Source organism: Perkinsus marinus, assembly GCF_000006405.1.
Source record: "Perkinsus marinus ATCC 50983 genomic scaffold scf_1104296934700, whole genome shotgun sequence".
Lineage (NCBI taxonomy): Eukaryota > Perkinsozoa > Perkinsida > Perkinsidae > Perkinsus > Perkinsus marinus.
The window spans coordinates 50,622-71,776 of record NW_003214659.1 but is presented as its reverse complement, the minus strand read 5'-3'; the positions used below and the strand labels follow the sequence as shown (position 1 = coordinate 71,776).

General features: G+C 47.7%; 9 protein-coding genes across 9 annotated transcripts; 2 read left to right on the top strand and 7 right to left on the bottom strand.

The window, feature by feature from the left end:
- Positions 1-1,311: 1,311 nt before the first annotated feature.
- Positions 1,312-4,179, top strand: Pmar_PMAR021019 (Inorganic pyrophosphatase, putative; the record flags this gene model as incomplete). Its single annotated transcript, XM_002784581.1, has 10 exons — positions 1,312-1,390; positions 1,581-1,602; positions 1,741-1,828; positions 1,878-1,964; positions 2,093-2,200; positions 2,509-2,628; positions 3,035-3,106; positions 3,517-3,609; positions 3,663-3,752; positions 4,111-4,179. The coding sequence occupies 10 exons, from the start codon at positions 1,312-1,314 to the stop codon at positions 4,177-4,179; spliced, it is 828 nt and encodes a 275-aa protein (XP_002784627.1).
- A 1,073-nt stretch (positions 4,180-5,252) lies between these two features.
- Pmar_PMAR021018 (hypothetical protein) lies at positions 5,253-5,405 on the top strand (the record flags this gene model as incomplete). The annotated part of the gene is made up of 1 exon (XM_002784580.1): positions 5,253-5,405. A coding segment is annotated over one exon (153 nt), but the record flags the coding sequence as incomplete, so codon positions are not given.
- Positions 5,406-6,882: 1,477 nt separating this feature from the next.
- On the bottom strand, positions 6,883-7,971 carry Pmar_PMAR021017 (SNARE protein, putative). The gene is made up of 7 exons (XM_002784579.1): positions 7,855-7,971; positions 7,685-7,807; positions 7,552-7,636; positions 7,333-7,397; positions 7,172-7,287; positions 7,024-7,099; positions 6,883-6,976 (listed from the first exon to the last, which is right to left on the bottom strand). Exons 1-7 carry the CDS (start codon positions 7,938-7,940, stop codon positions 6,922-6,924), a joined length of 606 nt encoding a protein of 201 aa, XP_002784625.1. The 5' UTR covers positions 7,941-7,971; the 3' UTR covers positions 6,883-6,921.
- A 1,729-nt stretch (positions 7,972-9,700) lies between these two features.
- Pmar_PMAR021016 (hypothetical protein) lies at positions 9,701-10,557 on the bottom strand (the record flags this gene model as incomplete). The annotated part of the gene is made up of 3 exons (XM_002784578.1): positions 9,701-9,817; positions 9,943-10,070; positions 10,449-10,557. The coding sequence occupies 3 exons, from the start codon at positions 10,555-10,557 to the stop codon at positions 9,701-9,703; spliced, it is 354 nt and encodes a 117-aa protein (XP_002784624.1).
- A 1,078-nt stretch (positions 10,558-11,635) lies between these two features.
- Positions 11,636-13,403, bottom strand: Pmar_PMAR021015 (hypothetical protein; the record flags this gene model as incomplete). Its single annotated transcript, XM_002784577.1, has 6 exons — positions 11,636-11,672; positions 11,807-12,218; positions 12,770-12,887; positions 12,985-13,106; positions 13,263-13,330; positions 13,360-13,403. 6 exons carry the CDS (start codon positions 13,401-13,403, stop codon positions 11,636-11,638), a joined length of 801 nt encoding a protein of 266 aa, XP_002784623.1.
- A 291-nt stretch (positions 13,404-13,694) lies between these two features.
- Pmar_PMAR021014 (hypothetical protein) lies at positions 13,695-14,045 on the bottom strand (the record flags this gene model as incomplete). Its single annotated transcript, XM_002784576.1, has 1 exon — positions 13,695-14,045. A coding segment is annotated over one exon (351 nt), but the record flags the coding sequence as incomplete, so codon positions are not given.
- A 2,768-nt stretch (positions 14,046-16,813) lies between these two features.
- Pmar_PMAR021013 (hypothetical protein) lies at positions 16,814-17,117 on the bottom strand (the record flags this gene model as incomplete). The annotated part of the gene is made up of 3 exons (XM_002784575.1): positions 16,814-16,901; positions 16,967-17,031; positions 17,085-17,117. The coding sequence occupies 3 exons, from the start codon at positions 17,115-17,117 to the stop codon at positions 16,814-16,816; spliced, it is 186 nt and encodes a 61-aa protein (XP_002784621.1).
- A 1,672-nt stretch (positions 17,118-18,789) lies between these two features.
- On the bottom strand, positions 18,790-20,121 carry Pmar_PMAR021012 (Ovarian-specific serine/threonine-protein kinase Lok, putative; the record flags this gene model as incomplete). Its single annotated transcript, XM_002784574.1, has 5 exons — positions 18,790-18,813; positions 19,039-19,166; positions 19,211-19,286; positions 19,330-19,469; positions 19,518-20,121. The coding sequence occupies 5 exons, from the start codon at positions 20,119-20,121 to the stop codon at positions 18,790-18,792; spliced, it is 972 nt and encodes a 323-aa protein (XP_002784620.1).
- An 896-nt stretch (positions 20,122-21,017) lies between these two features.
- Positions 21,018-21,155, bottom strand: Pmar_PMAR021011 (hypothetical protein; the record flags this gene model as incomplete). Its single annotated transcript, XM_002784573.1, has 1 exon — positions 21,018-21,155. A coding segment is annotated over one exon (138 nt), but the record flags the coding sequence as incomplete, so codon positions are not given.

Here is a 21,155-nt window from a genome sequence, read left to right as displayed (position 1 = left end):
GAGTGGAAAAAACAGCTGCTGGTGGTGGTGCTGGTTATGGGTTGATGAATTCCAAGTAGGAAAAATTGGGAAAATCGAAATTTGAATTTCGCGCTGGCGGTCTTTTTGTTTGATACATAGGAAACGCCCAGTTGATCGATTTGTAGTATCTTTTTTCAGTGCCATAGTGAAGTTCAAGATCCCTACCTTTGCGTATGATAAGGTTATGGGTGTGGATAACGATGTCCTACGTAGGATCAGCCGGGAGACAGCGACACAGATTGTAAGCCACGTTATTCGTCGTGCATTTGATCATAGTATGTGTGCGAATTGGAAATCGACATTCCAAGTAGAAATAATTTTCTCACTATTTTTTACACATTCAGTTGATTTTTTACCTTTTTTTCAACATTTTGTCCATGGCTTCAATAAAATGCAATGAAGGTTAATGAAGTTTCACCCGTAATATGAAGAACATATTTCACAAACCACCGCATAGTACCGCGAATATCGGGTTTTTCACAGAGTATTTTGCCACTCTACGTAGAACGGGTGAAACTCTTATGTTATACTCGGTTTTTTTTTCAAAAGTTTAGGAGTTTACTTTATCCTAGGATCTGCGCGTGGTCCTTGGCCATCGAATATATTCTCCTCTTTGTTTAGAATGAGCTTTCTGGTAGAGATGAAATAGGACAGGCCATATTGCTTTTGGAAGCTCCTTCGCAGACAGCGGTCGATGTACTACTACTGTATGGCATTCACTTGGTGTACCACATGCTCACGTATATAGGCCGCTATTAGAGAGCTAGAAGAAGTCATATTTACCTGTGAGAGGCCGATACCGGGCCCTGAGGAAACACAGGAGTTTCTTCCGATGAATGCGACAGATGCGGCTAAGGTGAGGAGGAGGAGAAGCTGTTGGGAGTGGGGAAAAGAAGAGATTGATTTTCAGATGGAGGGGTATAGGAGTTGTGTGATAGACGACTTGAAAAGAAGGAGTGGTTGTCGAATGGAAATCACATTGGCTCGTCCCGACGCTGATGTTGATGATAACATGCTCACAATAGTTGGCAACGCGGAGCAGGTATGAGGAGAAGAGATGGGCACTTCGTGGTTGAGTTGGGTTTTGACGGAATTTTCGATAAATTTTTTCAATTTTTTGCCAGCTGTTTTCAATGAATTACTCGAAATTTTGATGAGTTTTTGGAAAAATTTTGATTATTTTTTCCATAATTTTGAGGAAACAGCCGAAGTGATTCTCCACTCTTTCTTTACGATATTGAGACTTCCTCCGGGCTCTTCCATTCTGTCCGGCAGGTTAAAGTAGGAATGATGTTGGCCGCTCAAGTGCTATCGGGTCAGATCGACTGTAGTGCTATTGAGAGGAAGTTCAAGGAGGCCCACGCAGAGGGTGTAGCAAGAGAATCATCATCATCATCACAGGATGGAGTAGGACTCTTCGTAGGGTGATGAGTTATTCTATCTACCTCAGGTCCGCCGCTCGGTGTCGCATCGTGCATCGCCTTATTAAACTGGTCGTCGCTTCCCGCAGTGGTATGATGTACGTTTTCTGGTAACGACGGGAGCTTGTTGGGTTACAGAAGTCCGCGGAAATTCCCATTAGTTTTGTTTTTAAACATTTTCTATGTTATCTGTTGCCTCGCCGATCTTGAGGCTGTCGGCCTTGTCATCGGTCGGTACTTTATGGAGGCCTCTGGTCTCTCGGTGCTTGTCTACTGCTTCCCCTCGAACGAGTTATAGTGTTAAGACTGAGGGGCACACGCTGAGCGAAAAGTACCGGGTCTTCCTCACTGACCCTGCAAAGGGTGTGGTGTCTCCATGGCACGATGTGGGAAGTTTGCACGCATGCACAAAGTTGTGTGGAGGATGTTGAGCAGGTACCATTGTGGTCTCGGGCGGAGGAAGGCGGTTTGTACTGCAACTATGTCGCGGAAATACAACGTGGAATGCGGGCTAAGTTTGAGGTAGTGTTTCCGGAGGGAAAAGGTTCGGTTGAGTTAGGAAGATGCATTAAAATGTATAGATTTTCATGGTGGAATCATCTCGTATCGGGTACAGGGGAATGTTTCTATATGTGCATAGGAGTTATTAGGTAGCCACTAAAGAGGCCCATAACCCTATAAGGCAGGATAGGAGGAGTGATGGCAGGTTGCGGTATTACGGCAAGGAACCGAGCTTTAACTACGGGGCGCTACCACAGGTAGAAGGGACACGTGATTGATATGTTGAAGTGAAGAATGTGCGTTTTGTATTCCGGGATTGGTGATAGTGAACAACTCGTCGCTAGCACAGTCTCGAAAGGTTACTTCCATCACAGCACATGTTCACATCACTTTTCATATCGATTCTTATTAATCTCGGAAAATAATACATATTACCACGCACTACTCGGCTGTTGGCATTAACGTTACCGCGTGATGGTCCTTCACCTTTTCTCTAGTCGGTCTGATTATCATCATAAACGATCTTAGTAAGGGAATTGGTGATATGATCACACCGCTGTCTCAGACCTGGGAGGATCCCTCTGTACAAGATGAGGAGACGAAGCTGTATGGGGATAGAGATCCTCTGGACCTTGTCGAACTTGGGGACAGGCCTATCCCAACAGGTACTGTTACTGAAGTCAAGGTGATAGGGGTTGCTGATGAGCTTTGGGGGGATACACTACTGTCTCCTGATTCTTACTGTGTGTCGTGATGATCAATAGTTGTAGATTGGGTTAATAACGGAGGTTTGGGATATCATCAAAAGATCTAACAGGCGCAGGTTCAATACCGGGGGTCGGACACGTGCAAAAAAGTGCCATGAAAATTTTTCCGAAAATCGATTGACGACAGGTTCCATGCAATATAAGAGGGGCTTATATTCAAAATTTTAACTTGAAAGTCGCCCCGTAGGAAAAGTTACCTCTGCACACGTATTTTCGGTCTCTAGATGGCACGTTGAAAATCGTGGGAGGTTTCACGAAGTAGCGAGGGAGTCCCTGAGCTCAGCTGAGGAATCAATCATTTTTTCAACACTGAACGGTGCTCAGGTGCTGGGTTGCTTCTGTCTACTTGACCAAGGCGAGGTGGATTGGAAGGTCTTGGCGATCAACACCGATGATGTAGTATTCGAACGCCCCTCTCACGGTGTGGTTTTGGTCAAATATGAACCATAAAATCACGTGTTTTGTTTTTAAGACTCATGTATATTCAACTTTTATATGTGGAGATATGATTGCTGCAAAAAAGGCTCGCTTTCCTCAGCTGAGTTCAATATTTTTCTCACTTAATATAGGAGTTCATATACGAATTGGAACAACTCACGAGGAGTGAACAGAAACTAACAAGAATTTTCCCAGAGCCTTGATATTGTCACCAACACATGTGCATATTCTATCACATTGAGAGGTATGGGGAGCGGTCAGTTTGGGTCGTGATTGGCGTCTGCTCTTGCTGGGTACCGAGAAGAGGTTCGACATGGGCACATGTTTCAAATCATCCGCCTGAGGTGACGATTCTATGGTGTTTTTAGGCGATGAGTGAACGGATCAATTCACTCGACGATTTGGCTCGATACATGCCAGGACGAGTGGAAGAGATTATGCACTGGTTTCGGACCTATAAGGTATCTTTGATGAGAGAACCTAAGATATTCTTCTGAGTGAGGTTGATATGTAGATGCTGGAGGGTAAGCCTGAAAACGAAATAGGATATGGCGGGCGCCTGTTACCGTTAGAAAAAGCGGAAAAGGTTATTACTAGTGCACATGTAAGTGTCGCGGGCAGTATCGTTATGTATTATTGCTGCATTAAGCATTTTAAGTAGTTGTAGTATAGTTAAGTATTGTAGTATTATTAGCAGTATATACATGGCATTATATGTTCGCTTGCCTCAGCCGAGCTCAAAAGTTTCCTCGTGAGTTTATATGCAAACTAGGGTAGGAGTGTACAAAAACCGATAAGAATTCACCGCAATTTTCTCAGATTATTCATTCTCTCACCAGCACATGTAGTTGACCACGTCACATAGTATGTGTGCATATTTTCCCCCCACACTGGTGTTCGGATAGAAATCTAGTATTGATATTGTCCCACGGTTTTTTTACATTTACCGTTAATACTCTCAGAAACAGTGGGAGAAGCTCATTCTGGAAGTCGGCGCGAAGGAGTATTGGGTGCCGCGTACAGAGAAGTGATTCAAAAATTCGGAGTTTATGTGTTTCTGATGTCAATCTGATTCAGAGTTCATCACTTTCTTGACTGTCGGGTGTAGTTGTAGGGAGTGGAGACATGGTGACACAATTTGCCATTGTGTCACCAGCTCATTTATGCCAGAACACATAATAGGTTGCCAATAGGCTCGAAACCTGTATGGGGCAGTTGTTCCACTACTCTCTGCTTAGGGTATGTGATCCTCTTACATTACGGACGATCAGTAGGGGACGAACTTGTTCAACGTTTGCCACGTTCATTTTTGCAGTGCATGGTGCTGCCTGATACCGTCGATCAGTGTGGTCAACGGTATGTGTTGGTAAAAATATGGAAATTTTGAGGAAAATCTCAGGAGAGCCATGTCGATTCTGAAAATTCCAACCCGGGTTGTTATCAGGAATCACATACCTAGTGAGAAAACTTGTAAGCTCAGTTGAGGAAAGGGAACATATATTCCCCCAACACTGCGGCCTAGCCTGAATTCATATCGGAGTGTCCCTCACGTAGTAACCTTTCTGAGCTTACTATAGGCGCATGGATCCTCTATGTGTGTGGGATCGTGCGGACGAATCTTATGATTTGATTGCAGTTAAAATATCATGACATGGTTCAGCACCGCACTATGAAGAATTCTACTTACCTCGTAGAGGGCGACTTATAGAGAGTAAAAGTAGAGGCGTTATCGGAAGTCGAACTTGCGGACTCTTTTGGAAAGTCCGAATGACACGGACGCCGGTCAGGAGCAGATGCCGTTGAAGTGCATAGTTCGGGGAATGATTTTTGCCATGATATTGCACATGATGGGTGAATTCACTCTAGTCGCTTTATGACTCATATTTCCACCATTGGCTACAACATCAATGCTCCTGTCCAAATTCGTCACTTTTGCTGGTCTTAGGGAACGCCGGAGTTTCACCGCTGCGTTCTGTTGCCGGCCAATACGCTGTTCGTTGTAGTGCGTGCCACCTCGCAGCTTGACAAGCGCAGTGACTTACATTCCTCCTAGTGAGTTGATCTCAGCCTGTAAGGAGAGTAGTTGTCTCCTCCCACACGTGTAATGTTGGCAACACTTGCGACACGCTTGGCCGAGGATTTACATTCGTACATCGACCAAAGAATACAGGAGATCATCAAACTGGCTGAGCAACAGGACCGACTCATCGCGGATCTAGCTCGGAAAACCCGGCAGGAAAAGATGGAGTCAGCGCAGGTCCGTCATCACCTGTGACAGTCCCTGGTAACTGTAGTGGTCCTCAGAAGACTCTACCGGTTATGGAGTCGAGTCGATCACATCAAGCGGCTACTGATGTACGGTTACCTTCTTACAAGGAGTTCTTAGGTGCGGCGTTTGTGGTAGCGGCATCATTGATGTTCCCTTAGCAATGACTGGCAGCCCCATAGGAGGCGGATCGCCAACCTGCGGTGTAGAGTTAACTCCTCTCCGTCCTTACGCCAAGCGGTGCCGCGACAGTGTTGGTCAAGGCGCAGTTGATGAGAAGTCCGCAGAACACAAGTAGGTCGAATTCAGCATACTGGACCAGTGTTTGGAAATATATGTTTGCTTTTTTGAGCTGAGCTTAAGAGTTGCTCCACTAAGCATAAAAGTTTACATGCGAATCCGGGTAGAAATTTACAGCAGTCAATGAGAATTTCCCGAAATTCCCCTCAGTCCATATTGTCATCAACATTTGTGCATATTCACGCTGTACTGGACTACCCTACTCCTGTGATAGAGAATCCCACGCCTCGACGTTGAGCCCACACACACCAACACGGCCGCTGATTTTCGATGTTGATGCGGAAGTGGTTGAAGTCGACAGCTCTCCAAGAGACTCTGAGTGAGGATGCAAGGCAACTACTCTACAGTTTTTGGTCAGCATACAACGTCCACCGAAGCGACCCAAGATTCCCATCGAACGCCGAGGGACTCCTACCAGAGATGTGAGCCGACGAGACTTATCTTCTGTGATGGTTTCGCTCAGCCTCTCAAACCAATCGATGAGCCGAACGTCCCTCCCCCAGAGAGTGTGGTGAACACGCATCGTGCAACAGTGCCTGATCTTACCCGGCCTGAGGAAAGGCCTAATGAGCGTGCAGTGGTGAGAAGCACATCATCTATGGCCGAGAACTGCACTTTTCTCTATATAGGTACGTGGTCGTGAGGCACGCCAACAGCTTGATGGCTTCGCATGCCCACAGTGTACTGCTTTCTATTCAGCAGCCGGGTTCGATCCCAAGGGTAGTCATTTTAACATCGTTTCCGTCATCGACTTGATCAGTAGGTAACCGCTGTACCCATGGTTCGAGTGAAGTAGTGAATGCAGCTAGCCGTCATCGATACTACAAGCCTCCGACGAACACTCCGTCTGGATTCTGGGATATCTGGTCTTTTCCTCCCTCCCCTGAAGGCCGGCAATCCAGTATCGGCAACACTCCTGGGTCATGACTTTAAAACTAAATAGCATGGTTTCCTTTAACAACCAGAATGCTTAGTGTTCAAAGTAACCACTTCTGAACTCTCCTGTGGGAGCCCCTTGTAGTGAATAAGAACACCCGAATGTATATACTTCACGCCCCGACCGGGGATCGAACCTTAGTCCACCGGGCTTACTAATCGAAGTTGCTATCCATTACACCACTTCATAACGATACTTGCATGTATACTAATAACACAATCCTATTGAGACGATACCAGAAGGAGTGTAGTTATACAGAAAGACTGTGACCTAGTAATATTTGCAGCACTGATTGTTCTTCTTCGCAGTACGGTAGAACTGGTATCTACACACAAAACGCTTCACTTCGCCATGAAATTCCTGACATATTACGAGGTGTTGCTGAGGTCATTAGACTTCTGCATCAGACTGTCCAAAGTCTCTCCCCTTCGCAATACGTCGTCCATGCCTGCGAGGAAAAGCACATACGGTCTCAAACAGAACCAAACACGAATAGTCACCGAAACCTCCCAAGTAGTACTCTTGATGACGACGCCCTTAACATCGTCCAGCTCCTTCTGAATCTGGGCGATCTTATCAGCCTGGCTTGGATCCTGGAACTTCTCCATCAGTTCATCACCCTCAGGATAGTCAATTCTAAAATCACACGATGACACAAGCGGTGCAGCTTCGTAGAACTACTTGGTATCTTTCCTAACATTCGTCCACTCGACTACTGGATGCTTCGTCTCGAACCCTCGCATCAACTGAAATTAGAGCTCCTTATACCAAATCACCATAATCAAGTAAAACGAGAACACCGTGATAAAGAGGAAGCAGAGGGTGGATGACATTTTATACCATCACTAACAGTCAGATTGATAACTACCCCATCCTTATTCGAAAGTTAACCCCAAGTACCTCACTGATGAACGCGAAAGCAACGCGCATAGGATACTCCCCGTCTGTGAGGCATGCAGCCCCTAAGCCATCCGGAGCGACGTATCTGAACCGGATGAGTACGAAGACGGGCACCTCGTTAACCAACACCTACACATGACACTTGCCGATGTTCTGTTCGAACTGAACGCTCTGCCTCTGTCCCTTGGCAGTTCGGGAGACGATCGCTCGAGCGTGAAATTTGATGAACTCCTTTACAGTTTTCCGCTGGAAATATCTGCGAGTCACCCAGAGGCTCCTCCACTCCCGCTCTTCGAATATTACGATATTTTGTGCAGGTCATAGAATGTCGATATCTCAGTAGCCTTGTCCGGCTCGTACTTGTACAGGATGCAAGCTAGAATTTGCATGTTAACCGACGACTACAGTAGCAGGGAATAAAAATACTACTGAAAGGTGCGCTCAATCAGAGTAACACTCCACAGGCCTGAGCGGAACAGATTCAGACTGGAAAACACGGTGAAGGCAATGATTTCCGTGATGACCGTGTGCTAACTTCTCGTGCGTCTGTTGTCTTCAAGGGAACAGAGGGATGCAATGTAATATCAATTGGCATAGATAAGACTATGCATCCAACATCGTTCAAATATGCTCCCTAGAGTCTGCACAGCTTCCTCTTCACGTCATTCCGTATAGTTATGTTGTTGATCGGGACCAATTATGAAAACCGCGCACGCCCAAAAATCGATGACTCTTTCCACCACGTAGATCACGTTGCGACGGTGATGATTTGAGTGGGATCACAAACGATATTGTCAGGAAGAGCAGCTGTGGGAGAGGCGTAAGAATCTCATCGTTTCTGTTCGGCATATCGCAGCCGGTCGCTAGGATGACACGAAACGACTCGTTCTGGTTATGCTCAATATAATCCGCTTCAGTGTCGATTCCATCAGAGGCGCATTATCAGTTATCATTTCCAGATTCGCAACAGGGGAGACGGTGTCCATCGGATGCCAGACCATGGCTGACCATCAACCCGTGGTCGTCGTCGTCGGCCTGTACCGTGCAACGGACCTCCCTTTCGGGAGTCTTGGTCGAACTGGAATCAATCAACGATTAAAAAACATTCAAGACTCGATCGGCCGAGAACTCAGTCGGGCAAAGGTGCTCGAGAGCGGGCTACCTCCTTTACAGAGAGGAATGAGGGCTTATGGAGGCTCGGATGATGAAGAGAAAGAGTCAGTGGCGACCCGTAGCGAACCCACTAGTGATCAATACAACAACAACGTTGTTGCTGAATGGATTGCTCATGTGAGGAAAGTACAGCAACAGAAAAGCATCTTGAATGTGAAATCGCGGGAAAACTCGAGAGACAACCTTGGGGATTCACCAGATCCCATGAAGCAGAGATCAACCAACACAGATCCCCAACCGTTTCCTCTACCTCGGAGACTCTTTTCAAATATGAGGTGCAGAGTGATGTGGAAGATTCGGGACGGTTGTGACGGAAAGTGGTAACCGTAGCCGCAGTCCACCCGGAAGTGCTCTTTGGTCGCGACTAAGGGGATTCTTCATGAACTACTTGTTCATGAAGGAAGGTCTGATTCTGAAAAACTAATAGGTATCCACTAGTGACAGGGAGGATTCCGGAATCGCTAAGGCCCCGATGCTGATACGACAAACTTCCGATGTGCGGAACGACAGAGCCCATGCAGGGCAGCACCAGCAGCTGCCCTTCCTTGCTGTTTTAGACAAGACGTGTGTACTGTTGGGTTGAGTATACCTCTAGTGGCCGAGCGAACCTCAGATGTTTGCAAAACTCGACAAGTCACCAAGGATGAAGACGGCTATGAACTATGGTCATTCAGGAGCGGCTTCTCTATCTTTCCTGAATTCATCTCTTGGATCACCACGCGAGCATCAGGCATCTCTGAAGAAATGAGAAACTATTGTGTGTCAACTTACCATGAGAAGCTCGGCTGATACCCACGCGGAACTAGAGTGCAGCGAACGTAACGTCCTCGACTCAGCCACGGGTCTGTTGTAATCTGAGCAATAGCTAGACCTTGGTCTAGGGAATATCAAAACGGGAGCGGCATGAGGCAGGACGTGACATCGAGATTCGAAAAATATAAAGCCTACATCATCCATTGAGCATCTCTTTCTAACCTTAGGCGTGAGCATCCTCCGGATGAGGCTTCGCAGTGGTGGACTTGCATCGGCCTTGAATCAGGGCCCACCTCGAGAAGAAAGAAAAAGATACGTCTAGAACTCCTGTAGCAGACAGCTGCAGCAGAGTCAGATGAGTCCATACAGGGAGAGGGCGTGGCCGATCGATACCCAAGCGAGACGGAGGTGGACTCAACGCGAAAGAAAATGCTAGCAGCCGGGACCTCTCTCTGGTCGACTTACTCGCTCAAGTCTCTTGCAGACCTCCTTCGCAGGGCGTTCGAATGGTAGTTTGCCGTGAGTCAGGGCATAAAGGATGACGCCAAGGGACCACACGTCGATCTTGAAGGGGTCGTTCCCCACACTCTCCCCTAGGAAGAACGAGACCAGGAGCTCGGTCAGCATATGCTCACCCCAATAGACCTCAGGCGCCAAATACGCCTCAGTGGCACTGAGTCAGTGCCAGCATCTGTGACCATTGTCTCGGGGATCACACTGTGATCATCACAGCGAAGTTCTAGAGCTACTGTTGCATCAGCGTGGCTTGGGCTGAAAGCTTACGGCTAGACCGAAGTCGACTATCTTGCAGCAGCTGTGCTCATGCATGAGGATGTTCTCAAGCTTGAGGTCTCTATGGACGACCCGCTTCGAATGACAATAATGAACTGCTTTTGTTATTTGATTGAATATGTGCTGGGAGACTGAGTGAGATGCCAATAACCTCCGGAAGTGTAACGTTTGTTGTCTACTGTTCTCATCAAGAGGGCCGTGCCTTTCAACGAACCGTCGCAACTCTCCTCCGCTTGCCAGCTCCATCACGAAGCAGATATACTCTGGATGATCCACAACGTCGACCATGCGGATGACGTTAGGATGACGAAGAGCTCGCAACGTGTCGATCTCACTGAGATCATCTCAGTACGAAAGAGCGCTTTTCTTGGTTTCTTCGACTCTTTGTGCCACAAAGTTTGTGGTACTCGTTCCCCAAGGGTGATCACCCGGAACTTACGCCCTCCCTCAGAGACAACGCAAAACACCACACGGCATGATGAAACTCGATTGTAGTACAATCATTGTACAGTTTTAAGACTTGAGAACATGCGGATAATAGTGACTTCACCCTGAGGGAAGATATCGTCTCCTCTTAGAGTGTGCGCATAAATCGGATGCTGATTCTGCCACTGACCAGCAACCCGATGACGAAACCGACGAAGGGGATAACGTTATGTTCGACATCCCTCCCGATCTATTCTGATTCATGCTACCGCTCTCCATGCTCGGGGACTTCGAGGTCGGGATGCGCGCAATTGAAATTTTGTCAGTGACCGATTCAGCATGAACTGTGGCAGAACTTCGAAGTATGAGATTCTGAGTTCACGGACTCGGTGTCCGGGACCCCAGATTCTGCAATCGACCACTTCTCTATCGGGCTAGTGCAGACGCTGTTCTCGCAGATAGCTGATCCTAGTAGGATCATCCTACACCACTGGCTTCACTCCATACGCTCCGATGGTTCAGAGTTCAGAACATAATACAATTTTCATCATCAATCGTCTTCATCCGCTAGCAGTCTGATGCAATAGACTGTTGAGGGCAGCAGCATTAAAGATGTCTCGTGGAGTAGGTAGTCACTACCAGCACTGTGCTGGTTGACATACGATCTGCTGGCGGGCCGAAAGTGCACGTTGCATGGCATCTTGCTCTGAAGATGATTTAGTTGTAGCGATCGTCAAGATTTGCGAGTATAGTAGCCTGCCGAATAGGCATCAGGTTGTAACCAGACTCCGTAGACGATCTTCCATCGGCACCATCATCTCTCGATCCCAACCAATAAACTAGATAGGTGTCAACAGGACATACACTATAACACGGGCCGGACCCATGATGGGTCACCCATCCAATTAGTGTCAGTCTTAAAGTGGGCTGCCCGCCAAACTTAGACCCAGGAACCGAGCTCAATAGGGCCGACACGCCTACCAACCGAAGAGAGAACCCATGACCTGCGCGATGCTACTCGCCTAAGTTCCCAATCGGCTTGATACAACTTCAAGCTTATTCCAAGAGACTCTCGTGCAGTTGCAGCAACTTGAGCTACGTTGTTGTTTACCTTAGAGCCTCTAAGTTAGAGGCCAGCTCGGAGGGGGGGAATACTATTCCCGGAATAGCTTCAAACGCCTCAATGAAGTGCTCGGCAGCGGGCGATGAAGGGAGATCAGCAGCTCCACCGGGTAGCAACGTTGTAGATCCCTTGGCAAGATACAAGTCATTAGGGGTGACAGCAGCAGCAGCAGCTAAAGAGGAGCCAGGTAATGGGGAGTTGTTGTAAGCGTGGGTGACCAGGCTGTAAAACTTCCACCAGTAGAAAGTCGGTGAGTTGGTCTCCAGCAGCATGGCTCTCAAGTTGAGAGTCTCAACCCATTCTGATACTCCTTGTGGCAGCGTTCGTAGAAGGCCAAATTGGGCGAGAATGGAGGCAACATCAGCAGCTGAATGCCTCTGGCCACGCTGCTGGTGGGGACCTGCCACAAACATCCCACGTACAAGCAAATTGGCAAACATTCTACCGTCAACCAGGCAGACTGGGCGAAATCTCATCCGAGGGCTCACCGAGGACCGTCGCAACTTCGGCCGAAGACTTGGTACAGAGAGTACGAGTCCATATCCTATAGCCTATAGGCTATAGGTTGCCGCACATATAATCATCAGGATGTACTTAGGTGTCGGTAAGTAATCAGCAAGGACATCACTGCGAGGGTTACCGACGCTCTGCAAGGCAGTGTCGACTTCGGCACTCCATGGGCTCAGCTTGAGAGATTCAGTAGAGACCGAAGTGTAGACCAGCAAATCAATCCCAAGCAGCTCACCTGGAAGTGAGGATCGGATACGAGCCCGTCCAAGGCCATGCCGGTGCAGCCTAGCGCTCTTCGTACGCCTACAGCCTGTAGGCGTACAAAGAGCGGCTTCCCCAGCGCTGCGATCAGTTGGTCATTCCAGCTTACGCAGAACCCAATGGCTATTCTGAATAACCACGGTGATATAGGGTCAAGTTTCACGGTTTTCCAAGACCTACCGACGAAGTCAATGCCAGCGAGCGTAGGATATGAGTCCATCTTGAACTTATCCCGATCGACAAACCAGATATGTTCACTGAACATCTGAACATCGTTCAGCGGCTGAACTTCAGCCCTCTGATCCCCAGAATCAACAATTGCATCATCGAACTTTCTCAGCTCAGCTGATTGCAATAATAACTTCGTCACGGAGATGATGCACCGATGTGAGCACCTGCCAGAGCCGACGGTTGACAGCTTGAGACGTGCACGATGCTGAGGCTGTTTTGTTGAGAGCGTCATGGCTGACGGAGAACTTGTCAAGTTCAACTTGAGCACCCAGTCTATTTTCTTGACCTGAGGGAATGTACCTGACAACTGAGCGTAACTCATGCGTGCGACAAACGTGTAATCGAAACTCACTGTGAGTTACGATTACGCGTTTGTCACACATGACAACCGCTGTCAGACAGCTCCAATACAGTTTCCACAGAAGTTACAGGACTCGCTCACCTAGCTCACATATGGTACGATAGTTGATGATGAAGCTGCGGTAGACGCGGCACTCGCTTGACGCCCATCTGGTCGATGAAAAGGATAAGTGCACTACAAACGGAAGTTCTCGCTCTTCAGCTTGTGCCTCGAGGTTCTCATAGGCATTGCCGTGTCTCGAAGGCATCGCTGGATGTAGGATGCTGCGCATATCAGTGACGCCCTTATGCGAATCGTCGACGGAAAGCTCAATTCGATGTGCTATGCACCACAAATGGAAAATCTGATCATCCTCGCAGCCAAGGGCCCCTGCTAATCTTGCGCCAACTTTCAGCGCATGCTAATCTCTATCCGTGGCCAAAGTCACGAGGTTGTCCCGGAGAGATTCTCCCGTGAGCCCGAAGGATATGAGAGACTCCAGGAGCGTAGCTGTGAGACCGGATTCGGTCTCACAGCAAGGCCAGCAATCTCTCAGACTCTCTGTGGCTGTGACCTCCGACAACATTGAAATAAGCAGGGCGAGCCACCGCCAGAGCCTCGCTCCGTCGCGTACGCGTTTTGCCCGTCTCGCCAATACTGATGCATCTATTGTGAGTCGGTACTTTGAGATGGTCCTTGAGAGAAGCGATCAGATCACGTTGCCTTTCTGCAAAGGGTATCGGATCTCCGACGCTGAATACGCCTAATCTATCGAAGAAGCCAGGACGCTCATTCCTGGGAATAGACCATTTGTGGGTATCGCATACCGTGCATTGGACCGTCCGCAAGTCATCGTCTAATTTATAGGGGCCGATGTTAGCGATTCTGAGGCGGAAGTCGAGTTCACGTTGGGGGCGGGCGTCGTTAGCCAGGTGTTGGTTAAGTAGAGCTTTGATCTCATCCAGCTTTTCGCTTTGAGCCCGTTACAAGTGTAGCCAATCCACCTCTCGTAACATCGACAACAGGAGCGACGGGCTGCGGAGATGCTGTCTGATTCGGCTGTGGTGCTGCTGGGCACTCGATGGATACAGCGGATGGTTCGGGACTTCCCAAATGGCCTGAGATGTAGTTGACGCGCTATACATCGTGCATGATAATCATACTATGATAAGTCTTAAAACATATAAGCCGTTGACCTACCCTCAGCTTCCATGGCACAGCGATCCTGAGGAGTACCATTTAGGTACGGAGGGTGAAATAGCCACGCACAGGAGATGAATCATCTCAGATGACATTTGCGTTTCTGCCGAGCGCAACTTGGTTTTGTGTTATGGGTTCATGGAACTGCGTGATTCATCAGGATAGGAACTAAGATGAGTTATGAACGCAGAACTCATGTTCTTTGGTAGTTGAGAGTAACGTTCTCTCAATTTTTACTTCCCATCCCAACCCGCCCGTACAGGAGAGGCCCAGCATCCGTTATGTCGCGTTGGAAACCATCGCACCATTTCTCGGTTATGCGGGCCTGGCCCAGGCCGCCTGGGCAATTGGGTTATTCATCATTCGTAACTCGATCTGGTGTGCTGGTAGAGCACTGTGCTTCTATTCTGAACACCCAAGTTCGATTCAGGCTTTTGTCCTTACAATTAAACTCGAATGATGCTTTATCCAATTGCCCCTCTCTCCCAATCTCCTGTGTACAGGCGGCTTCATTTTTGCTCCCCATGGTTTTGATCCGAATACCACTGTTATTTCCGGATGACTCTGAGCTAGCATGTCCGCTGGGAGCGCTTGCAACCCCGGCTGACCGAGCGCCCCTATCACCGCTCCCTGTCGGCGCAAAGAAGTCTAATAGAGAGCTTTGACCTTTCTTGGGCTTGTATGCTTCCGGTTGCCCCGGGTGGTGGCGACCGAAGTGATCGTAGAGACGGAAATCGTCCTTCCGCGCTTTATGTGGGCAGTACATGCACTCTGCGGTGCTTCGCAGTAAGCTTCGTTTCGAATCTCCTGAGTCTGTTAGCCTACGAACGCTACCGATTGTTGAGATCTACAACTTGACAGTACTTATGGAGACAATTGCAGCTTCAGAGCAAGCAATGTGTTTCCGAAAACTGCAGTAGCACTGCTTTGCAGATATTGTATTTAGACATCAAGACCAAATTTATGTAGTAGAAGTAGGAGCTACTCAATTGGACATTAACACAATGAAGGAATTTGAAAATAAGTGAAAGAAATATAAGGAGATCATAGATAAGAGATATCAAAATATGAAATACATTGTAATCATTGTAACGCCTAGATCTGTAGTAGCTAATTTGGAGTCATTAACATCAGAAATAGTGGATAGTATGGTTTTTAGATATAGATATGGATGTAAAATTCTTTTGTAAAATTTATGTTTATGAGAATTCTCGATGAGATGGCGAGATTTGAGGCCTCCATCTCAACTCTTGAACAAGGAAATATGCTTTGCACTACATTCAACTGGGATGTGATAAGTTATCACTGATAACCTCGTTGTTCCGTGTTGATTGGTCCAAAGCACTGGTCACGTCGCAAGCTAGGAGCAAAGTACGTGGCATCGTTGTTACTCTCCATGAATTCTTCATTTCGGAGGAGGCCTTCTTACTGCACAAGATGATCGATGAGTCTTCATTACTCAAATCGCTTGAAGGGATTCCACTCGATACTGGCGGCCTTCGATCTCATATGTTGAGCGTGGTTGCGGCAGTTCTTAGAACTTCAGCTAGACTAGCTGAAGGTGGAAAATCAAGTATATGGTCAGTCTCGAGGCTACAAAGGAATACATGTGTTACAGATGAAATTTGCATGTCTCTTGTGGATGCTCTTCAAGACGCATCCTGTCAGTTCTTGGTACTGCACAACCCCTAGTATGACAACACACTTCCTTAACATGTAAGATTATCGATGTGACCGTTGTAATATGATCGGTCAGTGTATGAAGGGTGTAAGTATCGACAAATAGATTCGCAACCGACAATGATGTGACTGGCAGAAAGGTGAGTATGTATGCGCCGAGAGTAATCAGTTGAGTGTATCAGTTGAAAAATGGACTCCTCGAAAAGAAGCAAGCTTACACTAATGAATCGCAGGATAAGAAACAAGCGGTGGCGAGGTTGAAAGCCATGGTAAGCATATGGAGGTACTTACGACTGTGTTAGTACGTGGAAGTATCACCATGTACTTTCGGCACCACTCACCCTCGTGCGATACTGCGGAGAACCCTCGTGCGGAGAACTGCAAACTTCGAAACTCTAATATAAAATTCAACGGGACTACAACTCTTAGGGCTTTAGATTGTTGGTTCCTAATGTGTGTTATTAGTTACCCGAACTTAAGGACGAGATAGCTTCACAACAAAGTAGGATAGACAAACAAAGATTAGAACATAAAAACCAGAAATGTTCGGCCCGCGTGGAAAGGCTTTGGAAAAAGGTATGCCTGGTAGCTGGGTCCGGCTCTACCTCCTTTCCCTTGCCCTTTTTTAGATTCGAAATGCTCGAAGTCGACAGAGCGTAACACTCGGCCACGCAGATCGGCAAATGCTCTACCAAGCTTCAGAGGCAGTGCATGAGTCAAGCCTTTACTTGGTATGTGAGTTGGACGGAATCGCCATGGCACAGGATAAAGTACTAATGACAGATGTCGATAGTACCTGATGTCTTATCAGCCTGGCTTGGATCCTGGAACTTCTCCATAAGTTCATCACCATCAGGAATCCTGAGTCAGGATAGTCGATTCTAAAATCACATGATGACACAAGCAGTGCTCCTCCGTAGAATTACTTGGTATCTTTCCTAACATTCGTCCACTCGACTACTGGATGCTTCGTCTCGAACCCTCGCATCAACTGAAATTAGAACTCCTTATACCAAATCACATAATCGAGTAGAACGAGAACACCGTGATAAAGAGGAAGCAGAAGGTGGATGACATTTTATACCTATAGAATTAACCACTCCTTGTAACACAAGTGTAGGGCCTTGGTGGGCTTACAAAAACCTTTTCTAGCAATATCACTCCATTGTCATGCGTTTCATCTATGACGCGCTCGCCCGAACGGGACGACACAGACAATGGTAGTGATTAATCAGTACGAAATTGCGGGAAAACTCGAGAGACAACTTTGGGGATTCGCCAGATCCCATAAAGCAGCTATCGAAAGGAGTCGAGATCAACCAACACAGTGAATTTAAAACTCTCTGATAGAAATGTGCGAAGGTGAAAATGAGAGAAGGCAGGCTATTGTCCGCGATGAATCTACAGATCAGGATGTATTCACTAAGATAGTCGGCTTCTTCCCGCAAGGGACCAGAACCCCTGATGGGCGAGGGAAGTCGTTTCCCGTTGACGGGGACACGGGGGGACAAATCCTGGGCAAGAATGACCACACACAGAGAATCATGGAGTTAACTTAGTTATGATGGAGCCTGGCATGAGCACATCTTCGCAAGACGAGGGGAACCGACTCGAACATGTGAGACCAGTTTTCGGCGGGATTGTCCAGAAGACAATTGAAACTTTCGATAATTTGCCCAGTGCTCCGAGTGGAGACCCACAGTCCGTTCGGGCGGAAGCAGACAGCACTCTGGCTGTGAGTGAGGAATCTCGGTCAGGGTCGACGTATGGGGGCAGTAGAAACTCAGACGGCGTAGTGGTCACCGCAGACGATGAAGTTCGAAATGATTCATACAGTGAAACGGAGTGTGAACAAACCAGAGACCAGCAAATGACCTGTGCCAATACGAAGGAATTGGTGACAGATGTAGAAGCAGAAGCACTTGAGGTTGGCTCTAGCTTCATCACACGGATGAGTTTACTTATCAATGCTGAAATACAGCTGGCTTTGGACAAGTTCGATCGTCGTGAATCAACGGATGTGGTTGAGAAAGACCCTCTAAACGTTTCCTCTACCGCGGAGACTTTTTTCAAATATGAGGTGCAGAGTGATGTGGAAGATTCGGGACGGACGGTTGTGACGGAAAGTGTAACCGTAGCCGCAGGATGAAAGACGTCTCTTGTTCATGAAGGAAGGTCTGGTTCTGAAATACTAATAGTTATTCACTAGTGACAGGGAGGATTCCGGATTTGTTAAGGCCCCGATGCTGATACGACAAACTTCCGATGTGCGGAATGACAGAGCCCATGCAGGGCAGCACCAGCAGCTGCCCTTCCTCCCTTCCTTGCTGTTGTAGACAAGACGTGTGTACTGTTGGGTTGAGTATACCTCTAGCGGCCGAGCGAACCTCAGATGTTTGCAGAACGCGACAAGTCACCAAGGATGAAGGCGGCTATGAACTATGGTCATTCAGGAGCGGCTTCTCTATCTTTCCTGAATTCATCTCTTGGATCACCACGCGAGCATCAGGCATTTCTGAAGAAATGAGAAACTATTGTGTGTCAACTTACCATGAGAAGCTCGGCTGATACCCACGCGGAACTAGAGTGCAGCGAACGTAACGTCCTCGACTCAGCCACGGGTCTGTTGTAATCTGAGCAATAGCTAGACCTTGGTCTAGGGAATATCAAAACGGTAGCGGCATGAGGCAGGACGTGACATCGAGATTCGAAAAATATAAAGCCTACATCATCCATTGAGCATCTCTTTCTAACCTTGGGCGTGAGCATCCTCCTGATGAGGCTTCGCAGCGGTGAACTTGCATCGGCCTTGAAATCAGGGCCCACCTCGAGAAGAAAGAAAAAGATACGTCTAGAACTCCTGTAGCAAACAGCTGCAGCAGAGCCAGATGAGTCCATACAGAGAGAGAGCGTGGCCGATCGATACCCAAACGAGACGGAGGTGGACTCAACGCGAAAGAAAATGCCAGCAGCCGGGACCTCTCTCTGGTCGACTTACTCGCTCGAGTCTCTCGCAGACCTCCTTCGCAGGGCGTTCGAATGGTAGTTTGCCGTGAGTCAGGGCATAAAGGATGACGCCAAGGGACCACACGTCGATCTTGAAGGGGTCGTTCCCCACACTCTCCCCTAGGAAGAACGAGACCAGGAGTTCGGTCAGAGCATAAGCTCACCTCTATAGACCTCAGGCGCCAAGTACGCCTCAGTGCCAGCATCTGTGACCATTATCTCGGGGATCACAGCGAAGTCCTAGAGCCATATTGCATCAGCGTGGCTCGGGCTGAAAGCTTACGGCTAGACCGAAGTCAACTATCTTGCAGCAGTTGTGCTCATCCATGAGGATATTCTCCAGCTTGAGGTCTCTATGGACGACCCGTTTCGAATGACAGTAGTGAACTGCTTTCGCTATTTGATTGAATATATGCCGGGAGACTGAGTGAGATGTCAATAACCTTCGGAAGTGTCACGTTTGTTATCTACTGTTCTCATCAAGAGGGCCATGCCTTTCAACGAACCGTCGCAACTCTCCTCCGCTTGCCAGCTCCATCACGAAGCAGATATACTCTGGATGATCCACAACGTCGACCATGCGGATGACGTTAGGATGACGAAGAGCTCGCAACGTGTCGATCTCAGTGTAGACTCGCTGTATGTCTTCAAACCTGCTGAAGCTAGATTTCTTCACTAATTTCATAGCGAACTCCTCTTTCGTGGTTGAGTCAACAGCCTTCACGACTTCACCATAGCCGCCTTCACCCAGAGTTTCACCAAGTATGTAGTTGGCCACATTCCGAGACAACGGGTTTCGTGTGGGTGATCTGAAATTCCCACCTGTACTCACATAGAGCACCTCATTCTGTTCTATATGACTCATTTCTGATACTTCGAACCCGTTGCTGAAGAATACGCGTTCGACCGGCAAGTCCAAGCCCAGGCATTCTTGTGCTTTATCGAACAATTCCTGCATGGTCGCCGTCGTAGGAAGTTCGATTCTGATACCTTCCATCTCGTAACCATTTTTCTTGATATACAGCGTGAGGCTACTAGGGCTTAGGTTAGGGAGATCATCTTCATCAAAGAACATATATTTTGAGAATAGCCAATTGCTGGCAAAAGATGAAGGGTGATGTCTTTATAACACACGAATGCTATCGGCTGCACCCCCGGAAACTTCTCACTTCGATACATTTTTCCATTACAATCAATTCCCTCAGGCGGGGTGGCTATGCCCTAGTATAATAATCAATTCCCTCAGGCGGGGTGGCTATGCCCTAGGCTTATAATCAATTCCCTCAGGCGGGGTGGCTATGCCCTAGTATAATAATCAATTCCCTCAGGCGGGGTGGCTATGCCCTAGTATATTAATCAATTCCCTCAGGCGGGGTGGCTATGCCCTAGTATAATAATCAATTCCCTCAGGCGGGGTGGCTATGCCCTAGTATAATAATCAATTCCCTCAGGCGGGGTGGCTATGCCCTAGTATAATAATCAATTCCCTCAGGCGGGGTGGCTATGCCCTAGTATAATAATCAATTCCCTCAGGCGGGGTGGCTATGCCCTAGTATAATAATCAATTCCCTCAGGGGGAGTAGCTATATAATCAACCTTCTCAACCGTGGTTGCTAGGTTACCATCCCAAGATGCGCCATAACGACGAACATTCCGCACGATAATCGGTGATATAATTGCCAATCACAACTTGCTACGGCGGTGTACGATACGATGACGATGTCCTGAGCCTAGTTCGTGCCACCTCTCTACCATTGACGTAAATCTCAATATCTCTACTGGATCATTTGGAGAAACATCTTCCACTACATAGCGAGGGTTAAACCAAATATAGGCATTAAGCATAGCAAGGCGCATCGGATGAGTTGATTGTTCTAACAAACAGCCATCCACACAGGACTCAATAGAGTCACTCAAAAATAAGAAGTAAACGATGCCAATAGTAAAAAAATGAAATTGGAGCTTCAACAATCACGCATTTAATGCCGAGTCGCGGATTTCATCGGCTTCCTTCTGAGTCTTCTCGTAACGACGTCTCAACTCCGTGAACTGCGCTGGAGTGGCTTGGAAGTCCTGGAAGCCAGCGGCATGGAGCCACTCAGTAGATGG